This window comes from Antechinus flavipes, chromosome 2, assembly GCF_016432865.1.
Source record: "Antechinus flavipes isolate AdamAnt ecotype Samford, QLD, Australia chromosome 2, AdamAnt_v2, whole genome shotgun sequence".
In the NCBI taxonomy this organism is placed as follows: domain Eukaryota; kingdom Metazoa; phylum Chordata; class Mammalia; order Dasyuromorphia; family Dasyuridae; genus Antechinus; species Antechinus flavipes.
The window spans coordinates 613,719,423-613,744,046 of record NC_067399.1 but is presented as its reverse complement, the minus strand read 5'-3'; the positions used below and the strand labels follow the sequence as shown (position 1 = coordinate 613,744,046).

Below are 24,624 nucleotides of genomic sequence, written 5' to 3'. Positions count from 1 at the left end.
TGGGACCAAACAGAACAAATCCAATTCCTTTCCCATCTGACAGATCTTAAAACATTTGAAGGCAAATATTATGACTCTCCCAGAAATCTCTTCTTTAGCTGGCATTCTATCCACTGGGCCACCAAGCTATTCTGGAGTTCCCTGCACCAATGTAATCCCAAATTTGGACAAAAATAATGTAGCCATTTGGCCTGAAACAAAAAGGATAAAAAGCCCAACTGTACTTATAGTATTATGTACAATAGCCCAACTAAACCTATTATGTATAGGTTTAGAGATCATCTCAATCCTGTTCCTAGGTCCAGTATGGCTGGAGTCAGTGTGGGTTCAAAATAGGGGATTCCTACAACCTATTGATTTCTGCATCTCTGTCGCAACAGATGATATAGATTAGCTGCTGGTACCTTTAAAGAGACTTTTTGCTTCAGTAAGACTCTAAAAAGAATTGGGGAGGAGGAAGAGTAAGCAGGGTGGTACCATGTAGTTCTGCATATTATAGTCATTCTAGGAATAGAGAGTTAAGAGTCTAAGTGGGGTTATTACTTCAGGGCTAGGAAGACTAAACCATAAGACTTGCTGCTATCTATCTTATTCTTATGTGTCCTTCACACCTAAAACAAAATAGCTGCCTTCTAGAAACCTGCCGCCCAATCAGGGAAATGAGCAATTAGGGAATACTTAAGTAATAAATAATGTGCTTCAAATCATAAGGGCAGGAGGATCTCAGAGAAGACAGAGATCCTTGGGGCTAGAGTACCCAAAGCTTAAGTCAGAAATTGAGGAGACCCTAGAGTACAATAGAAAGAGCACTAGATGAACAATCAGGAAAGCAGAAGTGAAGGAGCTTGATGATGGAGGTGACCTTAGCACTGATGATGAGCATCCTGGGAATAGAAAAACAGTCAAAGATTCAAAAGTTATGGGGCAGTGCCTTGCTGAAATGGCTGACTAGAGTTTCAAGACAGTAAAAGGACAGAAGTGAAGCCTACTAATGGAATAGAAAAACAAGATGCAGTTGCACAAGGACTAAAACTCAACTCAGTGAAACAGTGGGAGAAGTGGAAGGAAGAACGATGAAGAGAGGACAGGAACTTTGGAGTTCAAGCTCTTGTCTTGAAAGTGAGAGAGAGTACTTTCACATGATTATTAAGCCATTAACAAAAGTAAGGTGACTGTGACTTGTTCTAAGATAAACCTTTTGAAGGTTCCTGAGAATACTTGTCCTCCAACAGGTAGAAGGAAATGAAATGGCAAGAATAACTACTCAAAATAAGGAAATATCAGATAATGTGCTTCTTGTCTCTAACATCCTGTATTTCTGGTGAAATCATTTCCTGCCCAGTCTCATTTTGCTCTCTCCCCAAGAGATGGCACCCCTGAATATGGCCTCACAGTGTCCTAGGTCTTTTTTTTTTTTTTTTTTGGATTTCTGCCTATCAATCGTGGGATGGTATCTCTTACCATGAGTCTGAAGCCTTTTCTCTCAGAGTGACTGGGTTTGACCTGGACACCAGAACTGTCAATTATGATTCATAGAGTTGTTATAATTCTTTAGAAGCAATATACTTGGGAGTTATTATTCTTAATAAGAATATAAAGAATGATTTCTACCCAGTCAAAAATCAGATCGCAGAAAATTGGGATTTGCTTGCGATATGATTGGAGAAGTAAGTTTGTAGTAGAGAGAAGTGTGTAGAATAAATCAGCTCTCAAGTTCTAATTAGAGACTTGTGTGATAGGAACCATCCTGAGATTTATTCTCCCAGGTGGCTTCTAGACAGGTGTTTGATTACTTGGACAAAGGTTATGTCAAGGAGGAAAGAGACTGCTGTGAATTGAAGAAAGTTTTTGCTGATGCACACTCAATTTATACCTCATTGATATTAGTTTGATCTGCTCCATTACATATTGTCATTCTCTGGGAATTTAGAGATAAGGAATGAATGAAAACATATTTATTAAACACTGGGGATACAAACAAAAAAAAGTGAAAATAGTCCCTGTTTTAAAGGGGCTAATTTTCTAATGAGTGAAAGCTAATACAGATAAGAGGTTTCAGCGGCAAGTCTGATGGAATGTCCCATGGTTTTTAGGGTGCAGTGGTTGGGCAAAATAGTATCATTTCCATAGATGAAACTGTATCTGCTTCCAACCTTGAACCATGGGTTGGTGAGAAGGACTTTGGTGGTAGGGATTTCTTTTCTGGGTCTTCAGTAGCTGTGACTGTTTCCTGGAGATAAGAGCAGTAGCACCAGCAGACAGTTGCAAAGGTCAGATTTCTACCAGGTTTGCTTCCCTGGATGATGGGTAGCCTGGAAATGGGGTTTGGGGTCTTTTTGTCTTATCTTGGGAAGAATGGAGAAGGGAGTGTAGGAATCAATGCCTTAAAAACACACATAAGATACCAACAATTCCTGCTCCAGCTAGATGGCCAAATGCAAGATTAACTGCATCTGTCTGATGGGTTGTGTTGAAAGAGGCACCTGTAAACACTATATGCAGCTAATAACCCAAGACCTTTAGCAAATAGCATTCTCATAACCTCTAATCACTGCAGACAAATTGCATTCCTAAAGGACTAAAGCAGGCTTAGCTTCCACTGTGTGCAGATAAATAGAAGCTGTGCTGATTTATTTAAGGTCACCCAGGGCTATATACACAGAAGGGAGCCCTGCTCACATGTGTCAGTACTAGATTCTTTCCTTTGGAAAAGGAAGGCGGGAGAGCCAAATAGAGCAAACCTGTTGAAAAGGAGAAAAATATCAATACTGGTTGAGAGGAAAAGGAAGGGGGGTGGAGAGGGACGTTGCTACTCAAGGCATTAAAGAATAATGGATAGAGTGCTGTACTTGAATTCAGGTAGATTTGGATTCAGATCCCACCTGCAACACTTAAATAGCAGTGTGATCTCTGGCAAGTCATTCAGTCTCTACAAGCCTCAGATAATTCCTTGAGATTTATCTACTGAAATATAGAGTTTGCAATCTGCGTTGGTGAAGGAAATTTCTACAGCAAGAGTCCCCCATGATGACAAAATCACAAAATTCTTCAAATAAAAGGAATACTTATGTTGCCTTATAAAATAAAGGATTTAGTGAGGCAAACAGTTAATTTAGGAAAGATGGGAATATTGGGAAGAGAATGGTGATGGATGAAGACTTTTTTAAATGAGGAAGAGGTCAAAGGTAAAGCAAAGTACATAAAGGATGAACAACCCCTATTTGTCCATGATAATCTCTATGAAATTAGTAGAAATTCCTGGAAACTGCCTTCAAGAAGGTAAAAGGAACAATTGAGGTAATTTTAGAAAGGGAATAAGCACATGGAACATAGATGATGTTTATAGGACAATATTGACAGAATAAACAGGGAGAAAAGAGAATTTTCACAGATAACAGATCCAAGATGAAATGAGGAAAATTTGGAATAAGAAAAGTACAGTGATGTGTTCTGCTCAACAGGAAGATGGAAGGGGAAACTATGGCATTTAATAATGACAGACAATTTAAAAAGAAACAAAAGGAAAGTTAAGAGAGGGAAGATTGTTTTCTTAGATTTGTTCAGAAAAGAAGGAAGATTGGAAGAAGAGAGTTAAAAACTTAGAAGCATCATTTAGGAAATCATCAACAGACGGAAAAATTTAGGATTTGGAAGCCAAAATAACTGCCCAGGAGAGAGAAAGCACAATAAGACTGGTGAGAAATGAGAGTGTGTCTGGAACAGATGGGTTCCTCACTGAATTTTATGAAGAGTTTGCTGTGCAAGTGTAAGCTTTTAGCAGATGTTTTCAGTTTAATTTTCGTGAATGGGGAAATGGCAAAGTCTGTTGATCCTTTTATTAAAGCAGAGAGGAAGGATAGCAAGGTTTGAAGAATCTTAGTATTTTATACAAAACTTCCGACCCAAATACTTGTAAGATATTTTATTGTATAGATTGGGAAAAATTATGTCTGAGGTTTTGACTGTTTTGTGGAGGAATTGAAGACTGAAGCAGATAAGAATAAGTTGGGGGCAGAGGGTAAGACAGAAGGGGACTTACGACTTGATGATTGTTTTCAAATATTTTTAACTTCTCCCATAAAGAGGGTCGGCTTGACTCCAAAGCCTTGCTCCCAAACCTAAAAACAACGAGTGGAAGTTATAGGAAGATAAATTTCAGCTTAATACAAGAAAAAATAAAAGACCACTAGATTTTAATTCAGGGGACCTTGTCTTAAATATTGACCCTGCCACTTACTACCTGTGTGACTTTTATCAAGTTACTTAAGGACTTAGGCATCTTAGTTTTCTCATCTGTAAAGTAAGAAGACTGGAATGGAGGAGCTTCAAATTCTTTTCTAGCTAAATATCTATGATCCCATCGTTATATATTGTCTTTGGTCATTTTACATGGAACTTGTTTTTCTGTCTCTTGCTGATGGACTTTGTTGGTAAGATATTAGACATAATGATTTATGTGGATTTATTTTGCATTCTAAAACTTTTCTAAATTTGTTCAGTATTTCAAGTAGTTTTTAAATTGATTCTCTAGGATTCTCTAAGAATAATATCATATCTGTAAAGGGTTATTTTTTGATTTCCACATTCTAATTTCTTCAATTTAATTTTTATTTGTTTATTGATAAACTAACATTTCTAGTTCAATGTTGAATAATAGAGGTGATAATGGGCATCCTTGCTTCACTCCTGATTATATTGGGAAGGTTATGAGTTTATTCATATTACAGATAATGCTTGATGATGGTTTTAGATAAATATCACTTATCATTTTAAAGTAAGCTCCACTTATTCCCATGCTCTCTTGTGTTTTTAAAAGGAATGGGTGCTATATTTTGTCAAAGGCTTTTTCTGAGTCTGATCCCATGATTCTAAGCAAACAGTTGCCAATAATTCAAGTTGTTCAATAATGGAATAGGATCTCTTGGGAGGTAGTGAGTTCCTTGTCATTATATAGTCCTTAAGCAGGAACTGAAGGATTTTTTTTTTTTTTTTGGCTAGGGATTTTATATAGAGGATTCATACTTTAAGTAGAATTGAACAAGATAATTTCTGAGGACCTTTACAACTTTCAGAGTCTGTGATTTTGTGCAAAGAGAGTAGGGTACCAATGATAGATTGCATTTACAATCATTCCCCTTTTCTAATTTTCAGTCTTTCCCTGTCTACAATTTCTTTCTCTGATTCCTGCAATCACACATAAGCCTCCCAGATTTTAAATTGCCCATTAATCCCTAAAGCTATCATCTTAGATTCTTTTTTCAGCCATATTCCTAGGTAAAGTTATCTATTCTCTTTGCCTCCACATCCTCTCCTTTCAAGTCCTTCTTTTAACCCTTTGTAATACAACTTCTGATCTCTTTACTCAACTGTAACTGGGTCTCTCTAAAGTTATCTATGATTTCCTAATTGCCAGATCTGATGGTCTTTTCTCAATTCTCCTCCTTCTTGACCTCTTAGTAGCATTTAATACTGTGAACCATCTCTTCTCTTGGATGTTCTCTCCTTTCCAGGTTTTCATGACATGACATGGTTTTTCCCCATCTGTCTGTCCACGTTTTTCTTTATCTTCTTTGCTGGTTCATTATACTTTTCACTGTGAGTGTATTCCCAAACTTTAGTATCTCTTATTATTTCTCTGTTTATTCATTCATGAGGTGATCTTTTTAACTCATTTCATTATCATTTCAATAGATGACTCACCGCTCTATATACATAGTCCCAATTTCCTGACCTCTGATCCTAACATACTGATATCTGATCATACAACTCCAACTGTTTATTGGCTATTTCAAATTAAATGCCTTGTAGTCATTTCAAACTCAAGATGTACAAAACAGAACTCATTATTTTTCTCCTCTAACATAAACTCTACCCAACCTTCCCTATTATTGTGGAAGGCACATCTTTTTTCCAGTCATCCAGATTCACAACCTTAGTTTTTTCTCCCTTAGCTCTCCGTTCTTCCTTATTCCATAAATAATTTATAGCATTCCTCCCATATAACCACTCTTAAGATTCCTACCTCTACAAAATTTCTCATATTTGTGTTCTTTTCTCTGGTCATGTGGGCATCACATTAATTCAAGCCCTTGTTGCCATCTATCACCCCTGACTGCAACAACTGCAACAGTTTCCTAGTTAGTCTCCCTTTTTGAAGTTTTTCCCCCTTCCAGTTTATTCTTCTAAGTGATTTTTCTAAATTGTGGGTCTTACCACATCATTGCACTACTCAGTATACTCCAATGGCTCTCTGCTATCTTTAGGAAAAAATGTAAACTTCTTTATTTGGCTGTTAAAGTCCTTCCAACCTTCTTTCAACTACATTTCCAGTTTTTTTAAAATTTATGATTCCCTTTCCTGTGGGCCCAGCCAGACTGATCTTCTTACTATTATTCCTCACACATGAACTCCATCTATTACTGTTGTGCCTTTCCAGTGACTGTCCCTTATGCCTGGAATACATTCCTTCCTCATCACTTCTACTTCTTAGAATCTTTTGGTTCCTTTAAGTCTCAGCTCAAATTGTTTCCCTTCATGTAATGCCTTTTCTGATGCCCTTGATTCCCAGCAGTGTCAAATTATCTTCATTTAATTTTGTACATATTTATATAACTTCATATTGTCTCTCCAGTAGAACATAAGTTCCTTGAAAGCAGAGATTTTTGTTTTTGTCTTTCTTTCCCCATTGTTAGGTATAGTACTTGGTATATAGTAGTCACTTAATAACACTTGTTGATTAATCAGTAGTTTATGTAACCAGCTCAAAGTAAAATGAAATCTCAAATGCAGTTATTGCTCAAGCAGCTCTTGTACATGCAGGAGATCTCATAAAGGGCCTGTGAGTGGGAAACATCTCTTTGTTAGTTTTCTCCAGAGGATGAGGGTAATGTAGAATCTAGAATTTAAATTATTGCCACTGACTTGAATGAACAAAAGAAGAATGAAGGCTACTTATCTAATGGATGTGGACTAAGAAAAGAAAGGGAATAGCTGAGAGTACACATGAAGAAGTGTTGGGATTCAAAATAAAAGCAGTTCCTTGCTCATTATCCATAAACAGATTATTAACATTGCTGTGCTTAGGTAATTGATTATGTTGAAGAACACTGTAGAGAGATTGTGAAGTGGTTAAGGTTGTGTACAAAGAAAAAAAGTTTTTATTCAAAAGTAGAAAAAAGGAGGGGAAGGGAAGGGTGCATAGTAGTATGCACCAAGTATTGTGCCAAGTGTTGTACAAATGCTATCTCATTTGAAAGGGATAAAAGGATTAGTAATGACCAGTGTTTTAAATATTAAAGCAATAGGGGCCATCACAGATAGATGCTACACCAGGAAGAAGAAGCAAAAAAAGAATAGTCCAAGGAAAAAAAAATCACATAGTCAAGATGATCAAGGGAAGAAGGGAAAGGAGAAAGAAAACTGGGGCACAGATAAAATAAATAAGGAGAATGATCAGAAAGAATACTTACATTGAAATATTTTTGTGGTACAGGGGAAAGCACATAGGAGTGACCATGGTTTCAAATCCTGTCTCTGATACTTAATGAGTTGGGTAAATGTGAAAAATCACTATACCTCTCTGAACCTCCAATTCTCTGTCTAAGGAGGAAAATAATACCTGTCATAACTATTTCATAAGGTTGTTGTGAGGATCTAATGAGATAATGTATGTGAAGGGATTTGTAAACCTTAAAGTGATTCATTATTAATTTGTACAGATTTAAATATTTCATATGATAATATAAATAAATTTACTTTAAAGAAAATAAGACTGATGAGGAAATTGTGGAAAAGTCTCTGGATTAGGAAACTTGAGAATAAGATTTCAGTCTCATTCAGTGGTTTGGCCACTTTTTGACCATATGATTTTAGATCTTAACTTCTTTAGTTTCCACATATATAAAATGGGGATCAAGTACTTATTCAACAAGTATTAATTAAATGTCTACCATGTTTCAGAGCTTGTTTTATGTACTGGGGATATGTACACAATAAGTGAAACCATCCCTACCTGTAAGGAGCTTAACTACCTCAGCATATTTATATATGCAAAAAGTGATCTATGTGAGCTTTTTTGTTTGTTTCAGAATAGCAGAGCTACAGTATACTTCAAAGATCATCTATTCCAATCCACTCATTTCATAGAGAAGGAAATGAGTTACTTTCCTCATAGCCAATACATGAAACAGATGGAACTTGTGCCCAGATTTTCTGAGTCTAAAACCAGTGTCCCTTCCATTACAGCAAGCTTGTCACATGTGAAAGCCACTTTGTGATTTCACCTCATATTTCTTACATTAATTAAAATGTTCTCTCCATTGAAGTCTTGCTCTGCTGCCTCTGAAAGATTACTTGGGGTTATTTGGAGCTCTTGAATACTCTATCAGTAGAGTCCAAGTTCTAGCCGGTCCTAATTTTAGATCCCATTAGGATAGGGACTGTCATTTGGCTCTTTTTGTATCTCTAATACTTAGTACAGTACCTGACACATAATAAATACTTAATAAATGTTTGATTGACTATCAATGTTGGAAAGCTTTAAGTATGAACCAGTAAGGGAGTGTATGTCTGTTTCCCAAGCACAAACTCTAGCTAATTTGAAGAGTCTCATCACTAGATTGACTGCAGACTAAAGAATTTTTCAACCAAATCATCTGTCAGTGACAGTGTTCTAAGATATAGAAGGGTGTGGTCCATGTTGGTGGAGGTAGAATTAGTACTGACCAAGCTATAGAATCTTTATATGTTGGAATATTATATAAGAAGTGTAATGTAATTACATTAGGTGTCAGAATAACCTGCTTGAGATGGTAGATTGATGCAGAGTGGATGGATTATTAGATGTGGAATCAGGAAGACCAGAGTCTGAATTTTGCCTCTGATTTTTACCAGCTCTATGACTTTTGGCAAGGGATTTAACCTTTTCAGCCCTCAGGGGACATTTGCAAAGAATTGTCATTAATGTTTCAATGTCAACTTAAAGGCAAATCTTTAATGGCTCAATCTAGGGATCTGTCCTTGGTCCTCTGCTCATTAATGTGTTTTCCTCCAATTTGGATAAATGCTTAGATGGAGTACTTATAAAATATGATGAAAATGCAAAACTTGGAAGGGATAGCCAACATGTTGAACAATAAAATAATGGTCTCAAAACATCCCAGTGGATTATAACTTTTTGCCCAGTTCAATTCTAGGCCATTCAGTTTTTTTGAGAATCTAGTATAATCAATGTGCTGTGCTATACTGGAGAGAGAAGTCTCTCAAGGAGTTTGTAGTCTATTGGGGAAATATAATATATACACAGATAAGAAAATATATTTTAAGGAGAAAGTACTAACAACAACAACAAAAAAAGATAAGGAAAGATTCCCTGTTGCAAGTGGCACATGACATGGATCTTGAAAGAGGTCAAGTAGTCTAAGAAGCAAAAGTGAAGAAGCTGTGCTCTCTAAGTATACTAGAATAATGGTAAGAGATGGAACGCTAGATTTAGGGAATAGTATATAGAACACTCTGGGCTTTACTTGGCTTGAATGTCAGGAATGTGAAGGGGAGTAATGTGTAGTGAGTGAGGAAAGCAGTGTTGGAGCCAGGCTGTGAGTGTTTTAACTGCCAAATTGAGATGTCTGTATTTTAACCTAGAGGCAATAAGGACTTACTAGATATTCTTTGGAATAGTTAGGAATGTGCTTTATGAAGATTATTTTGCCAGCTGCCTCGTGGATGGGTCTACAGAAGGGAAAGAATGAAAGCAGAAAGACCAATTAGGAGATAGTAATCAAGAGGTATAGAGGGTTTGAATTGGATTGGTAACTCTGTGGGTACAAGGTGAGAAGGGGACAGAAGTTGGAGGTGTTGTAGAAATAGTATGGAGAGGGAGACCTCAAGGATAATTCTTGAGAATACAAACTTGGATGACAGGAATGATGGCCATGCCACAAATCAACCAACTAAGCAGTCAATGATACCATCAAAAATCATTTGTGAAGGGCATATTGTTTACCAGGTTCTGTGCCAAGTTATGGCAGTAAAGCTAGGGGAAAAAGCAGTCCTTGCCTTATTGTTGATTGTTCTATTTTTGTTTCATTTCAATGGAAATATGGAAATTTAGGAAGTGATGACTTTAGAGAGGAAGATAATGAGTTCACTTTTGGGCATGTTGAGTTTGAAATACCTGTGGGATATCCAGGTGAAGATGTTTATCAGGATGTTAGTTGGTGATGTGAGCCTAGAGCTAGTTTTTGGGAGAGATGAGAACAGATTCTGTGAGAAGGCTCTTTAAACCTATGGATACTAATAACATCATCCAAAGAGAGTGTGTTAACCTGATGGACGAACTAAACAGAACTTGAGTTTGAATTAGATGTAGTGACAACACAACAGGCGTTTATAGTCATGGAACATAACAAATTTTATTGAAGTCATTAACAGTTATATATGTCAATTATTAGTGCCATCAACATCGAGTACAGATTACTGTGGGCTCTGACCTGCAGTTCAAACAATTGTTTATCTCTCTAAGATTCTTGACTCACTAGTGAACCTTGTTTGATAAAACCTGCCCAGAATGTATCCCAGGAAGCCAAGCACAACCAAGAAACAGGAATAGGAAGGTTTAGAGGAAAGGTTTTTATATCCCTCCAGAGCTAGGTGGGAAAGTGAATTGGGATAGTAGACCTCATTCTGAACTATGATCTTAATTAGACTTTTTGCAGTCCAGATTATCTGGATCAGAGTGACTTTTAGCTAGAATTATGCCTTTGGAGGCTAATGCAGGTGTTAAGAAATTGGGCTTCATGCTTGAGAGTAAATTGGTGTGGTAATCCGTAGGAGAAACTATGTAATTTTCTCCCATAGGAGAGACTATTGGGAAAAAAATCCAAATAAGCAATGGAAACACTAGGATGAGAGGGGAAAGTCCCTAAAATTTGTATAGGTTTCAGACTTATTCTCAAATGTTTGCTCATCTTATCATCCAATGCTTTATTCTCTACTCCTTGCTTGCCCAAAGTGGATTATCATAGACACGGTATTTGGTCCCCAAACATCTTTCCTAGATTCAGTCTGGCTTTGCAATGATTTGTTTTCCTTTACATCATGCACAGGTTAAATAGCAATATAGGAGATGAGTTTGGACAACTTTTTGCCATCTTTTAAAAGAACAGAAATACTTATCAAATGAGGTAATGGTGGTGAAGGGTTTAGCACAATGCCTGACACATATTTTCCCTTTCTCCTTATCCATTAGTTTTAAGAGAGAGAGGGACACTCTTGGGGGTAACACAAAATATTTTGACAAATTGTTTCTGGGAATTGCAGAATGATCTTGTGGGGGTTTTTGAGCCTAATTTCTTTTAATCCTGATCCAGTCTTAGTAAGTTTGATTGCCAAATCGTTCATTCATGCAGTATATTTTCATAGTATCTAAAAATAGTCACATAATCAACCAGAGTGGGGACTGCTCTTTTCAAGGGAAGGAAAGCAATGGAGTCTTGAGAAAGTTCAACCAGTACCTCCATGAGATTGCTTCTCATTGCTCCCAAATACCTACCTGGGATGGTTTGATTATTCAAATGGGATACTCAGAATCATTATTATGGTTGTAGGATGTCTTTTATGATTGCTTCAGTAAGCATACCTGTGATACTCTTCTTTCATGATTTCATGATTCTTCAGTTTGACTGTGGCTCCAAGTTGACCTTCTATAATTCAGAGGAACCATTTATCAGGTGCCTAGTCTAATGTGTAATCCCAGAATCAAAAGATAAAGCATAGTATAAGCAACAACTCCTGGTCCTAGAAGAACTCTACAAATCATAGAGAACTCTTGTCATTTTATAGAGTGACAATAATTATGATAACCAGCATATATGTAGCACTTTATTGTTTACAATGTTCTTTGTATACATGATCTCATTTAAACTTTGCAACAATTTGTGAGGCAAGTGCTTATAGACTTTACTACTCCCATTTTAGAGATGACCAAACTGAGGCTCGGTGAAGTAAAATGATTTGCCTGTGGCCACACAACTACTAAGTGTCAGAGCAGATCTTTCAGATTCCAAATCTAGGACTTTATCTGTTCTATCACAGTGCCTCTAAGTTCCATTATTTATAATCATCACAAAATATATCAAACTATTTACATTCATTTAGAGGTTAGTTTGCTACTCTAGCTATATGTCCATGTTAGCTAGGCTCTCATTTTTTTTTAGATCCATATGTCAGTAGGCAATCCATCCTCTGTATCCCCAGTACAGATTGGACCAGATGGCCTCTGAGGTCACTTTCATGTTTTATGATTCTGGGATTCTGTGTTCCCAGCTGCATACTTTGTTCATATATATTATCACTGAATCCGTATAGCAATTCAAACAAATTAGACATCAAGGACACATTAATCGCAACTAAAATGAAAACAGTAGAATCGTAGGTTATACAAGTATAGGAGAGAGAGATTCAAACAAACAGAGAGACAGAGATGAAGAGGAAGAGGAAGAAGAAGGAAGAGGAAGACAGGGAGAAGATGGGAAGAAACAGAGATGGAGAGAGAAAGAGGAAGAGGGAAAGACAGAGAAAAGAAGAAAGGAAGAGACAGAGCAAGACAGAGACAAAAAGATAAAGAAGGAGGCGGAGGAGAGGAAGAATCAGAGGAACAGATGGGAGAGAAAGAGAGAAAGAGAGAGAGAGAGAGAGAGAGAAGGAGAAGGAGGAGAAGAAAAGAAGGAGGAGGAGGAGGAGGAGAGGAAGGAGGGAGGAGAAGGAGAGAGAAAACTTAATACTATGTAGCTACAGGGTGATTCTTGCATAATGTACCTGTTTTCCACATGTCCAGGTGCCACCCAATCAGCCAATAGGAGAGAAAGGGAATCCCTTGTGACCAAGAGTATGATAATTGGATCTTTGAAATATATGTTGTTTGATGTTATAGTTATGACAACAGGACTCCAATATGGAATCACTTCCGTTAAGTGTCCGTAAACTATATAGGCAATGACAGTATATATTTTTCTACAGTCTTGAACCATTCTGACTCAAGTAGAAGTTGTTAATGTTTGAGATTTCTGACTGAAAAAGACTCCTGGCTTACTGCAGGGGCTTTAAATCCTCCTATTACTTCTCTCTCAGAGAATCAACTGAAAGCTTCACTCAAATTTTGCTACAAAGAAGGAAACTGCCCCTACTTGAGACTGGAATCCATTGATGATTCTGAGAATTTCCCCATTGCATCTAATTCTAATTAGGAATACTCCCTCTCACATTTTTAAAGTATAAAACTTCCCTGCTTAGACTTGTTTACATCTCTTTCCCCCTTGAATTGGGTGAATTTCTTTGCATTTGTGGGACCAGATTTTTGTTAGTCTATATTACCATGTAATATGTTTGTGCTTTTGTTCCCACCTGCTTACTACTCTACATAATAACAAAACTCATGTTTATACTAACTTCCCAAATATAATTCCCTAATTCAGGTCATAAAGCAAAGAATCATGTGTGTTTGGGGGTGACAAATTGTCAAAGTTGGGAAACAAGATTTTTGTCTAGATATGAAAAAAATAACTAGAATTACTAAAGAAACTATTAGGCTTTTTTTTTTTGAGGGATAAGACAAACTCATGGAAAGTTCTCTGGCATTGAAGGTTTCAGAGCAGAGGATAGGTTAGCCCTTGTTTAGGTATGTTGTAGAGAGAATTCCCATAGTCCCTTGTAACTCTGAGATTCTATGATCCTTAATCTACAAAATCTGAGCAGGAATAGGGAGTTAGTTAGAGAGACAACCCATCTATAGTTTTGGGTCAAGACCCAAACACAAAGGGTTGGATATTATGGAAGACCATAGATACTGATTTTCTAAATTCATTGACATTTACATGGTGGGGCTTATCAGTTAGAACTACACTTTTCTTGCTATGGGTTCTTTTTTTTTTTCAGTTTCAAAATGATAATCTAACATTCCACTTTGTTTTCCAATTTTTAGAAGCAAATGCATCATTAATGCACCCACAGAAAGAGCAATCAGGGGTAAAACCAGCTAAGGCATTGCCTACGCTTTGGCATATATGGGCACATGCTTATTTTATATAGATTTGAAGAGTCTCATGAACCTGGAATCTTTTGACTTTGGCAATAGCATAGCTTAGCAAATTGCACCCAATTGCTGACATTTTCACAGATCTATCTTTGAAAATAGGACCATAAGCTTACTGAATTAAAATATTCCTTGGGAGAATATCAGCTCAAAGATAAGCACATGAATCAGTGTTTGTCAAAATGAGAATTAGCTCAATCATATGGGACTTCATTGTACGGTTTCTAACGTGAAACCACACACAATAACAAAGCATAAAAGCAGAAATAAATAAGCAGAAAATTTATACAAAGGGCTAGAATTCATCAGAGGAAGAAGAAATATACATAAGCACGTGGGAGAGTGGAGAGAGAAGCAAAAGTTGCAAATTGTAGAAATATTGGACGATGTTTCCAGGCTATATTAACCCATTTTCAGAGAAGTGCTTTGGACCCCTTGTAAAAGTAAAAGAATCTCTAATCCCTCAGAGGGAAGAGAAGAGGAGATGGGGAAAATAGGGAGGAAGAAAGAGGAAGAAGGGGGAGAAGAGGGAGAAAGAAGAAGAAGAAAAAGAAGGAAGAAGAAGGGGGAAAAGGAAGAAGAGGAAAAAAAGAAGAACTGGGAGAAGGAAGAAGGGGGAGGAGGAAAGGAGAAGAGGAGACACAGACAGAACTAAAACAGAACTCTTCTTCAAGTCAAAAAGAGAGAACCACTCAATCAAATGAACACAACATAAATTTCTGAAGAAATTTATAAGGGAAAATATGACAAAAATATTTAGAACCATTGTCCTTCTACTCTTCCATCTCTGGAGAGAGAAAAAGTGAGAAGAGAAAGAGTATGTTAGGAAATATCCAAATTATTAAATATCTGACCTCCAATTTAATGGTAGTCCATTGATGGATGCATTCAAAAACTCAAAGAATAAAAATCTGAAAGGCAGTGTCCATGTGACAAACTATGTGATATAAGTTTAAATTCCAATAATGAAAAGATGGGTCCAATAAGAATCTTTTAAAAACCTAATTTCCTTCCCATTTTAATTTGCACTCCATCCAGAGTTAACAAAAGTTTGATTGTGATGACTTGCCAAACTCTTCATTTTTGTGAAAGGAAGATTCAGCATCTTTTCATAGACATTGGAATATCTAATGTAGTAATGTCTAAATTCATACAAAACTACATGACATAATTTTATGCTAAAATTTCTCTCTCAAACAAATTAGACATCAAGGACACATTAATTGCAACTAAAATAAAAACAGTAAAATAGTAGATTATACAAGTATAGGAGAGAGAGATTTAAACAAACAGAGAGACAGAGATGAAGAGGAAGAGGAAGAAGGAAGAGGAAGACAGGGAGAAGATGGGGAGAAACAGAGATAGAGAAAGAGGAAGAGGGAAAGACAGAGAAAAGAAGAAAGGAAGAGACAGAGCAAGACAGAGACAAACCTGAGGAGCTGGATCAGCAATCACCTTATAATTTTAAGTTTTATGATTACTTTTTGGGGAGTGCCAGAGTCTACACCTGAGTCTACATTTCCAGTTTCCTGGTCATTTTGAACAATTTCTTTCACTGTGATTGTTAACTTGTTCTCATTCCAATGCCTTTTCTGCTTAGGAGTGGGGATTAGAAGGTGAAATCATTATTTTCTTTCTCCATAAATTATTTTTATTCTTTCGTGGGGTTACCTTGATTTCAGTCTCTTCCCCTTTCCTTTCCCTCATTTTCTTTCTTTACCTGGGCCACACCTGCCTCTACAGCAGAAGAGTTTGGACCATTATTAAGTTTTGAATGACTCAAATATTTAGCCCTCAGGAAAATGGTGTTCATATTCCCTTTGAGGCTACATGATAACACAGTAATTGTGGTTTTTGCCCCACCTGCCCCCCACTAATTCTCTTGGGGTAAGGAATTAGCTTGAGCTATGATCTTAGACTTAAATTTTGATCGCTGTTTCAAAATGAAATGAGCACAGCTGGTGGAGTTGTGAAATGGTTCAACTATTCAGGAGAATAATTTGGAACTATACCCAAAGGGCTATAAAACTCTGCATACCCTTTGATCCAGCAATATCCCTCTACTAAGTCTATATCCTGAAGAGATCAAGGAAAAGCATCTATATGTTACAAACATATGTCTAGTAGTTCTTTTTATGGTGGCAAAGAATTGGGAAATGTTCATCGATTAGAAAATGGCTGAACAAATTGTAGCATATGATCATGATGGAGTACTAAAGTGCTGCAGGAAATGACAAGGGGCTTGGTTTCAGAAAAAGATGGCAAATTGATGCAAAGTGATCAATGTGTATATTAACCATAATGTTGTAATGATGACCAGTTGTGAAAGACTTGGCTTCTCTAATCACTACCATGATCTAAAACATGAAAATATGCTATATACCTCCAGAGAGAGAACTGATCGGCTCTGAGTATAAATTGAAGTGTAATTTTCTCACTTTATTTTTCTTGCTTTTGGGGAATGGCAAACATGGAAATTTATTCACGGTTTCACATGTATAATTGATATCATTTTGCTTGCATTCTCAGTAACGAAGGGGAGGGGAAGAGAATTTGAAAATTAAAATTGAAAAAGAAAAGAATGTTAAAAATATATAAAACAACAAAAAAGATGAAATCATCATTAGCTAGTGTCACATAGGGAATCTTTGGAAAGAAGAAAGCCATGAGCTCAGGAAAAGTAGCACTTTCTTTTCCTGTCACCATAAATATTTTTTTCCTATGGGAAAGTCAGTAACTAATAAATTGGGTTTTGGGAGATAGAAACGAAGAGAAAAGCAGAACTTAAGACATGTAGTATGTGTCTTCTTCATGGAAAATTAATGGAGTTGAAAGGTTTTGGACCTTTCAATAATACAACTGCTGTCCATAGCTCATTCTTTGGTAATGTATAAATTTCTTTGAGGATATAATAGCTTATTGCTATGTAACCTTGCATTTACTATCAATGGTGCTGTGGCTGTCATTGTCATGAGTAAGAAAATACAAGTTAGAATGACATCCCCAATCAAACTGTATAGCATTAACTGTCCTGTCCTAGTTGTTATAGTAAAAGTTATCTAAGGTAGGCAATATATCACCCCAGCTGTGCCTTTGGTGATAGTATTAAGCTGGTGGTATTAAGAACTGGGATTCACTTTTTCTGTCATTTATTTGTTTTTTGTAGATGGCCAGTTTGACATGAATTATGCTATGATGACTCAGTGACACTGTTCTTTTTGTATTCTCCCTTTCCCTCCCTGTCTCTGTCTCTATCTCTGTTTCTCTCTCTCTCTCTCTCCCCCCATTTTTTGGTTCTGTCCCTAGAACTAGATTAGTACATAATTGACACTTTTAGTGTTCAATGTATATTTATCATATTGATATCTAGAGTAAGGAATTGCTATTATTAAGGTATTTGATCTTTTTCTTTCCTGTAATTGATAAACTATTTTATGTTTCATATCACTGATATTTTATCAAACCATTTCATCTTTATTTAAGCTTAGAGAATGTGGCTGTCATTAATTTGTGGTTCATTAATGTCTAGTTTGACTTGTTATGTTATGCTAATTCAATGACATGCTGTACATGAGCAAAATGTGCAGCAAGGATCAAAGACTCATAGAATAATTAAAAACTCAAATATGGCAGAGACCTTAGAGGACATCAGGTCTAAGCCATAACACAACAAATGGATTTAGAGGACAGATCATCTGCTAATTACTACATTCTGAGCTACAACTACAATTGCAGTAAGACACTAGCTGACATTGGTAAAGAGCTATAACAGTTCCCCAGTGAAATATTGAATATGGACTGTACTAATATGGAGTAACTACAGAATTTGTTTCTTGATGAAAACAAATATATAAACATAAACAGCAGAACTTTTGTAGGCAGAAGGATGGAGTGGCTATGGTGCTTAACTTTGAGTCAGGAACACCTGAATTCAAATTCCTACCTAACAGTAGTTCAGTGAGCAGGGGCAAGTCACTTCATCTTTTGAAAGCCAGTTTTCTCATTTGTAAAATGAAGGAATTGGTTTCAATGACCTCTAAGGTTCCGCTTAGCCTTAGGTCTATGGATCCCATGAACTTGTTAGCTCTACAAGACACTATTGTAACAACAGTTAACTCAGAAAGAGACAGTAACTTTGACCAACACTTATCAACTCCAATTATTCAAGACTCCATGATGAAACATGCTTTCCACCTCCAGATAAAGTAATGAACTCAGAGTGCAGATCCTCCTTCCCTCTCCTTTTTTTTAGGAGCTGGCTAACTCAGGAACTTGTCTTACATGACCATATGCCTTTTTAATGGGCTTTGTTTTTCTTGCCTTCCCAATGAGTGTGGAAGGAGAGGGGGAGGGAGAAAATTTGGAACTAAAAATAAAATAAAATTGAATTGGAAGAAAAAGTAAGAATAGAGATGGCTTCTTTTGGGTGATATCCTTGATGTATCATCATATAGATATCTATAATACTTCATAATATAATAGATAGAAGAGTGAGAACCGCAAAAGCAGATAGGATGGTTCCATGAGTGATGATGATTCTCTCAGAGGCAAGGTCTAGAAAAGGGAATCAGGAATCTGCCTTGTGTCACCAGGAGTCATTGGGTTCTTTCTGGTGTAAATGGCTTGTTAGGGTTTTTAGAGTAACATTAATTAATGGTAAAGTAATTAAATCCCTGATTAGCTATGCCCTCCAAACCACAGGGCAGGCTTCATGGGAATTGCTTTGCAGCAGCTAAGTATAATTATTAAGCAATCAGGAGGGATGGATAATGACATCCCAGGCACAGGGTTTTCTAGACCAGCTGGTACGGGTACCACCCTGTCTGCTTGCAGGGGGCTGAGCTGCTTACATTCTTTGAGACAATGTGACAGAGTGGTGAGGAGGGGGAGGATAGAAGGTCTTACAAAGCCTATACTCAGTTTGATTTTGGTTAGTTAAAGAAGTCTAACATCTTGGTAAATTTATAATCTTTCCCTTCATCTACTATTTGAATCCTCAAGAAAAAATATAAAAATAGTAAAACTGGAGCCATAGTTTTCTCCCAAATTCACTGTAATAAAGGAGTGGGCTGGAATTTTCTCTCTCAAACTAGAATTCCTGTTAAGGCATTAAATAGATCCAGACATCTTCAGGAAGCATTTGGAGACATCCTGCTTCAATGTCCCTGCAGAACAACAAGATAGATTGATGATTTCTTATGATCTGAAAAGATATACCAGGAAACAAGTGGAATGAACAAGGGAGGGACTTTTCCAAGAGAGTGGACATATAAATTATCTCAAATTTTCAGTTCTCAAACTCGACCATGAAGCACTAGTTCTAGTCTCCTTTTCTTCCTTTCTTATTGACTGTCTTGAGAAATATTTGAAAGGATCTCCCTTCTGACCATTTTCTTCTTTCCTTTTTTTCATTTCCACAGGGATCTGAGTGAGAATGCCATCCAGGCCATCCCCAGGAAAGCATTCCGTGGAGCCACTGACTTAAAAAACCTGTAAGTTGCCACCTCGATCAGTTTGAAGAGCTGGAATGAGAGAGCTGATTTTCTCCTGCTGTGTCTCTTTCTACAGCCCTTTGGGTTCCCAATAGGTACCATTCAGACTGCCCTGCTGGGTCAGAGGAGTCAAAGTTTGCCTTTAGGAGGTGTGCATGTGTAGTAGATCTGCCATGGCCAAACCTTGTTCTTTTAGAGAAAGAACTTAGCATACTAATGAAGACTAGTTGGCTTTTAGGAGCATGATTAAACATCAATGAGCAAAAGCTACCCACAAGGTGGGGCGTTGAATGATAAAATCTTATCCTTTTTGCCTTTACTTTTACCTCAAAGCCCTTGACGTAATCCTAGTCTTGATTCCTACCTTTCCAGCTCAGCCTGTGCCATTGCATTCTATGCTGCAGTCTCCCTCCTTTTTCTGTGACCAGATTCCCTTAAAGGGCTGTGTTCTTCTGTCTAAAACTATCTTTCTAATATTTTGCATAACTTCACAAGTGGTTTCTTAATTGTGGGTGGAGATAAAGGAAAGAACCTAGAACTCAAGATTTTAGAAACAAATGTAAAAAAAAAATTTTTGTTTTGAATGTAACTGGGGAAAATATTAAATAAATAAAAATAAATAAAACTCTCCTTTTTCTTTTACTCTGCAGACAGCTGGATAAGAACCAGATAAGCTGTATTGAAGATGGGGCTTTTAGAGCTCTCCGGGGCCTAGAAGTGCTGTAAGTATTGTTAGGTCTCATCAGGCAAGGATAAAGAGAAGAGAGACTTTATTTTAACCTTCTTGTTAATTGCCTCTGGCCTATTATTTGGCCTTTTCATAACACTTTGTGTTTGAGGAGTTTGACCACTATTTTAAATGCATTTGGTTAGTCAATTTACAGAGACATTTAGTGACTTGTCTGACATTACATAAAAAAGATTTCATTGGTATTATGACTTCCAGTTTTCCTCTCTGTTGCTTAAGTTCGTTAATTAAGCAGGTTAACTTGGGAAAAGAACAAAATGTTCTTTGTCTAGAACATTCCAGCTGCTCCTCTTTCTTACCTCTGCTTCATAGGATCCCTATCTTTCTTCAAGATAAAGCTCAGGTACCTCTTCCTACATGAGGCTTTTCTTAAGCCCCGCAATTGCTCACATTCTCCCCTCTTAAAAATCTTTGTATTATTTTGTATTTTTGCATTGACTTATCTGTATATACTTTGTGTTCGCCAAATATAAACTCTTTGAAGGTAAGGATGCTTGATGTCTTGATTCCCAGCACCTAGAATGGTTCTTTACATATAATCAAATTGAATAAAATGGAAATAAAATCTTCAAAAATCTATATAGTATGGAATGAATGCCCCCCCTGGAAAACAGATTTATCAGAGCTGTCCTTCTTGCCCTGTTCTTTAGGCCATCTCAGTCATAATTTCATGTGCAGAAGTGATTTCTTGAATCACACATCTTTCATCTTCTTTGAGGGTTTCCAAGGTATTCACACTGAAAGTTCTCATAGACCCTTGTTCAGAATATCTCAAAGAACAGTCGTGAGCTTTAATAGCTTAAATTAAATAGTGGGGCCATCCTGTGTTTTTACTAGTCTCCTAGAGCTCACCAGTTCCTTTTCATTCTATCTTATTAGCCCAATTTTGTTTCTTAAATTAATAGATTCAAAGCCATAAATGATCTTCCTTTCCTTTTACATCTGGGAGTTCCTCTTGAACCCTCTGTTTGAGGATGGAGACTAGGGAATTCATCTCATCACTTCCTGTTTTGCTGATTTGAATTTCATTATCTCCAGAAATTTGTCATTTACAAGATAAAATGCTCCTCTACAGAAGTTCCTGTCCCTGAGATCCTTCCTTTCCTTTGATTGGAGAGGATGGGGGTTGGACATCAGAGAATTCCTCTCTAATCTTCTAAGGAGGAAATTTAAGGAATTTACTTCATCATTTCCTACCCTCTTGATCTTTTAGATTTCATAATCTAAATCTAATCAATTGGAGAATGGTTGAGTAAATTGTGGTATATGAATGTTATGGAATATTATTGTTCTGTAAGGAATGACCAGCAGGATGAATACAGAGAGGACTGGCGAGACTTACATGAACTGATGCTAAGTGAAATGAGCAGAACCAGGAGATCATTATATACCTCAACAACGATACTGTTTGAGGATGTATTCTGATGGAAGTGGATCTCTTCGATAAAGAGAGCTTTAATTGATCAAAGATGGACAGAAGCAGCTACACCCAGAGAAAGAACACTGGGAAATGAATATAAACTGCTTGCATTTTTGTTTTTCTTCCCGGATTATTTATACCTTCTGAATTCAATTCTCCCTGTGCAACAAGAAAACTGTTCGGTTCTGCATACATATATTGTATCTAGGATATACTGTAACCCATTCAACATGTAAAGGACTGCTTGCCATCTGGGGGAAGGGGTGGAGGGAGGGAGAGGAAAAATCGGAACAGAAGTGAATGCAAGGGATAATGCTATAAAAAATTACCCTGGCATGCGTTCTATCAATAAAAAGTTATTAAAAAAAGATTTCATAATCTGCATTTTGCAAGATGAAATCCCCTTTTGAAACTCACACTCTTCTGCTCCCATCCCTGGAGTCCCTCCATCCCTCTTATTGGAGAAGATGGAAATTGGACATTGAAGACCTCTTCCCTAATCCTCTACCATTTGAAGAAGGCACTTGGGAAATTTATCTCAGCATTTCCTACCCTGATAACCTGAATTTCATATTCTCCAGAAATTCACCATTTTGCAAGATGAATTCATGTTTTGTAAGTCACACATTCTAGCAATCCCTATCCCTAGGTGAGAAGGTAAAGGTGGATATCTGCAAGCATCTCTCAGACCTTCTGTTTGAGGATGGCAGCCAAGGAATTCATCTCATTTCCCATCCTGCTGGCCTCCTGGATTTTCAGATCTCCAGAAATCTCCATCATAAGATAGAATCAGCTCTGAAACTCAGACATTCTTGGATCATTTTCTACCTTGACTGATTCCAGGACTTCATCCACTTTTAATCTTCTTGATAATGTGCTGTCTTCTCCCATTAGATTGTAAGCTCTTTGAAGGCAAAGACTCTCTTATATAAATTTTTCTATTTTCAGCCACCGTACAACACAGTGCCTAGCTCTTAGTGGGCTCTAACAAATGTTTATTGACTATTGACCCATAAGGAAACTGAGGTTAAGGGAGATTAAAGGATTTAAATACCCATGGTCCCAGCTAGATCAGAGGTAGAATTTGAAATCAGTTCTTCCTGACAGCAAGCCTGGTGCTCTATCCATTGTACTACACCATTTCCATGCTTCCCAGAAGGAATTCTTTGGTCTGGGGAGTCCTATCTGTACCTTTGCTCCTTCCAAATGTCCTCCTTTCTCCCCTCCTTCCTTTAAGGCCTAGTTCAAGTCCCACTGCCTCTCCCAGCCCACCATGATCTCTTCCCACTATGGTCTGCTGTGTTGCTTCATCCCTCTTCAGACTTCATTGCTTTTTCTCCCATTATGAAGAGTTCTAGATTTGGAGTCTGGAGGAATTAGATTCATATTTTAATTTCAACACTAACTGTGTGGCTCTGGTCAAATTACTTCATTTCTGATGCTTATTTCTTGTAAAATGGAGAGAATAATACTTGCAGCACATACAGGGTTATCAGGGTCAAGCAGAATAGTAAACATAAAATGCTTTGGGAAAACTCAAAAGTGTGATAGAAATGTCAGTCAATGAATATCTCTGACATTTACTGCCCATTGGGAAAGAAAGAAATATGTATTAAATGCCTGGTATTTACCATTTACAAATATTTGATCCTCACAACAAACTTGAGAAGAGATGCTATCAATACCTTCATTTAGCAGTTGAAGAAACTATACAGACAGAATTTAAGTGACTTAATATTAAGGGTGCTATAATAAATGTCTATGCTTGGATTTGAATTCATGTCTCCTTGACTCCAAACCTGACTCCACTGTTCCACCTTGCTGCCTTATTTGGGCTTTTCACTCAGGACATGGGATCAACTCCTTGAAGGAGGGATTTTGTCTGATGTTTCTTTCATATTCCTGCCCCTATTATGCATAACACATAACACAAATGAGCAGATAGCTGAGTGAATGACATTGGTTTCTTTGTGTTTAGGACACTGAATAACAACAACATCACTACCATCCCTGTCTCCAGCTTCAATCACATGCCCAAGCTCCGAACTTTGTAAGTATGCCTTGGGAACAAAATAGAAGTATTGCAATCAGCCATTGCAATCATCTGAGAAGACAGTAAAAACTTTTTGAGTCTTCTCCATATCTCTTATATTCCTCTCATCATCTAGCACAGTTCTGGGCTGTGTGTATAACTTGGTGATTAATTGGTAAAATTAGGACTAGAGGTGTGGGGGGAAAACAATGGATAATCTAAAAATACTTTATAATTGCTTTTTCCTTTGAGATATACGAGGTAATATTTGGCTGCAAATTTTCTTTTTCTTTTCTAATTGTGCTTTATCTTAGATAACTGAAGTTATTCTATATTTAGTTAGAGTGGAACAATTTCTATTGAATGGCATGGGGATCCTAAATTTGATGCTGGAAGAGCTCTTAAAGGTTGGCTAATCCAGCCAGATAAATTTGGGGAGGTGGATGGGAGTGCCCCACCAGAACTGTAACCTCCCACTTTTCACCTTTGCCTCCAGCCGTTTACACTCCAACCACCTTTTCTGTGATTGCCACTTGGCCTGGCTCTCTCAGTGGCTAAGGCAACGTCCTACCATTGGGCTCTTCACACAGTGTTCAGGACCTGCCTCCCTGCGAAGTCTCAATGTGGCTGAGGTCCAGAAGAGTGAGTTCAGCTGCTCAGGTGAGGAGAACCAAAACTTCCCTGTACTTGCTTCTTCTAATTTCCCCCCACTATTTGATTCTTCCTGAAACACAGAGAAAAAGAAGCATGTGTTTCTCTAGTCTAATCTTATCTTTCCCACTCTGTGTGTTTCTAGAAGTATAGTGTAACAGCCACCAGTGATATGGATATCATTTTTCCCTT

General features: G+C 37.2%; 1 protein-coding gene across 6 annotated transcripts in view; it reads left to right on the top strand.

The window, feature by feature from the left end:
• The window catches only part of SLIT1 (slit guidance ligand 1), a 256,670-nt gene that overhangs the window by 155,820 nt on the left and 76,226 nt on the right, over nt 1-24,624 (top strand). For all 6 annotated transcript variants that reach the window (XM_051981768.1, XM_051981770.1, XM_051981769.1 and 3 more), the window contains 4 exons: nt 19,510-19,581; nt 20,232-20,303; nt 23,728-23,799; nt 24,278-24,441. In XM_051981768.1, coding sequence (XP_051837728.1) covers nt 19,510-19,581; nt 20,232-20,303; nt 23,728-23,799; nt 24,278-24,441 — 380 coding nt within the window. The remainder of the gene's footprint in view (nt 1-19,509; nt 19,582-20,231; nt 20,304-23,727; nt 23,800-24,277; nt 24,442-24,624) is intronic.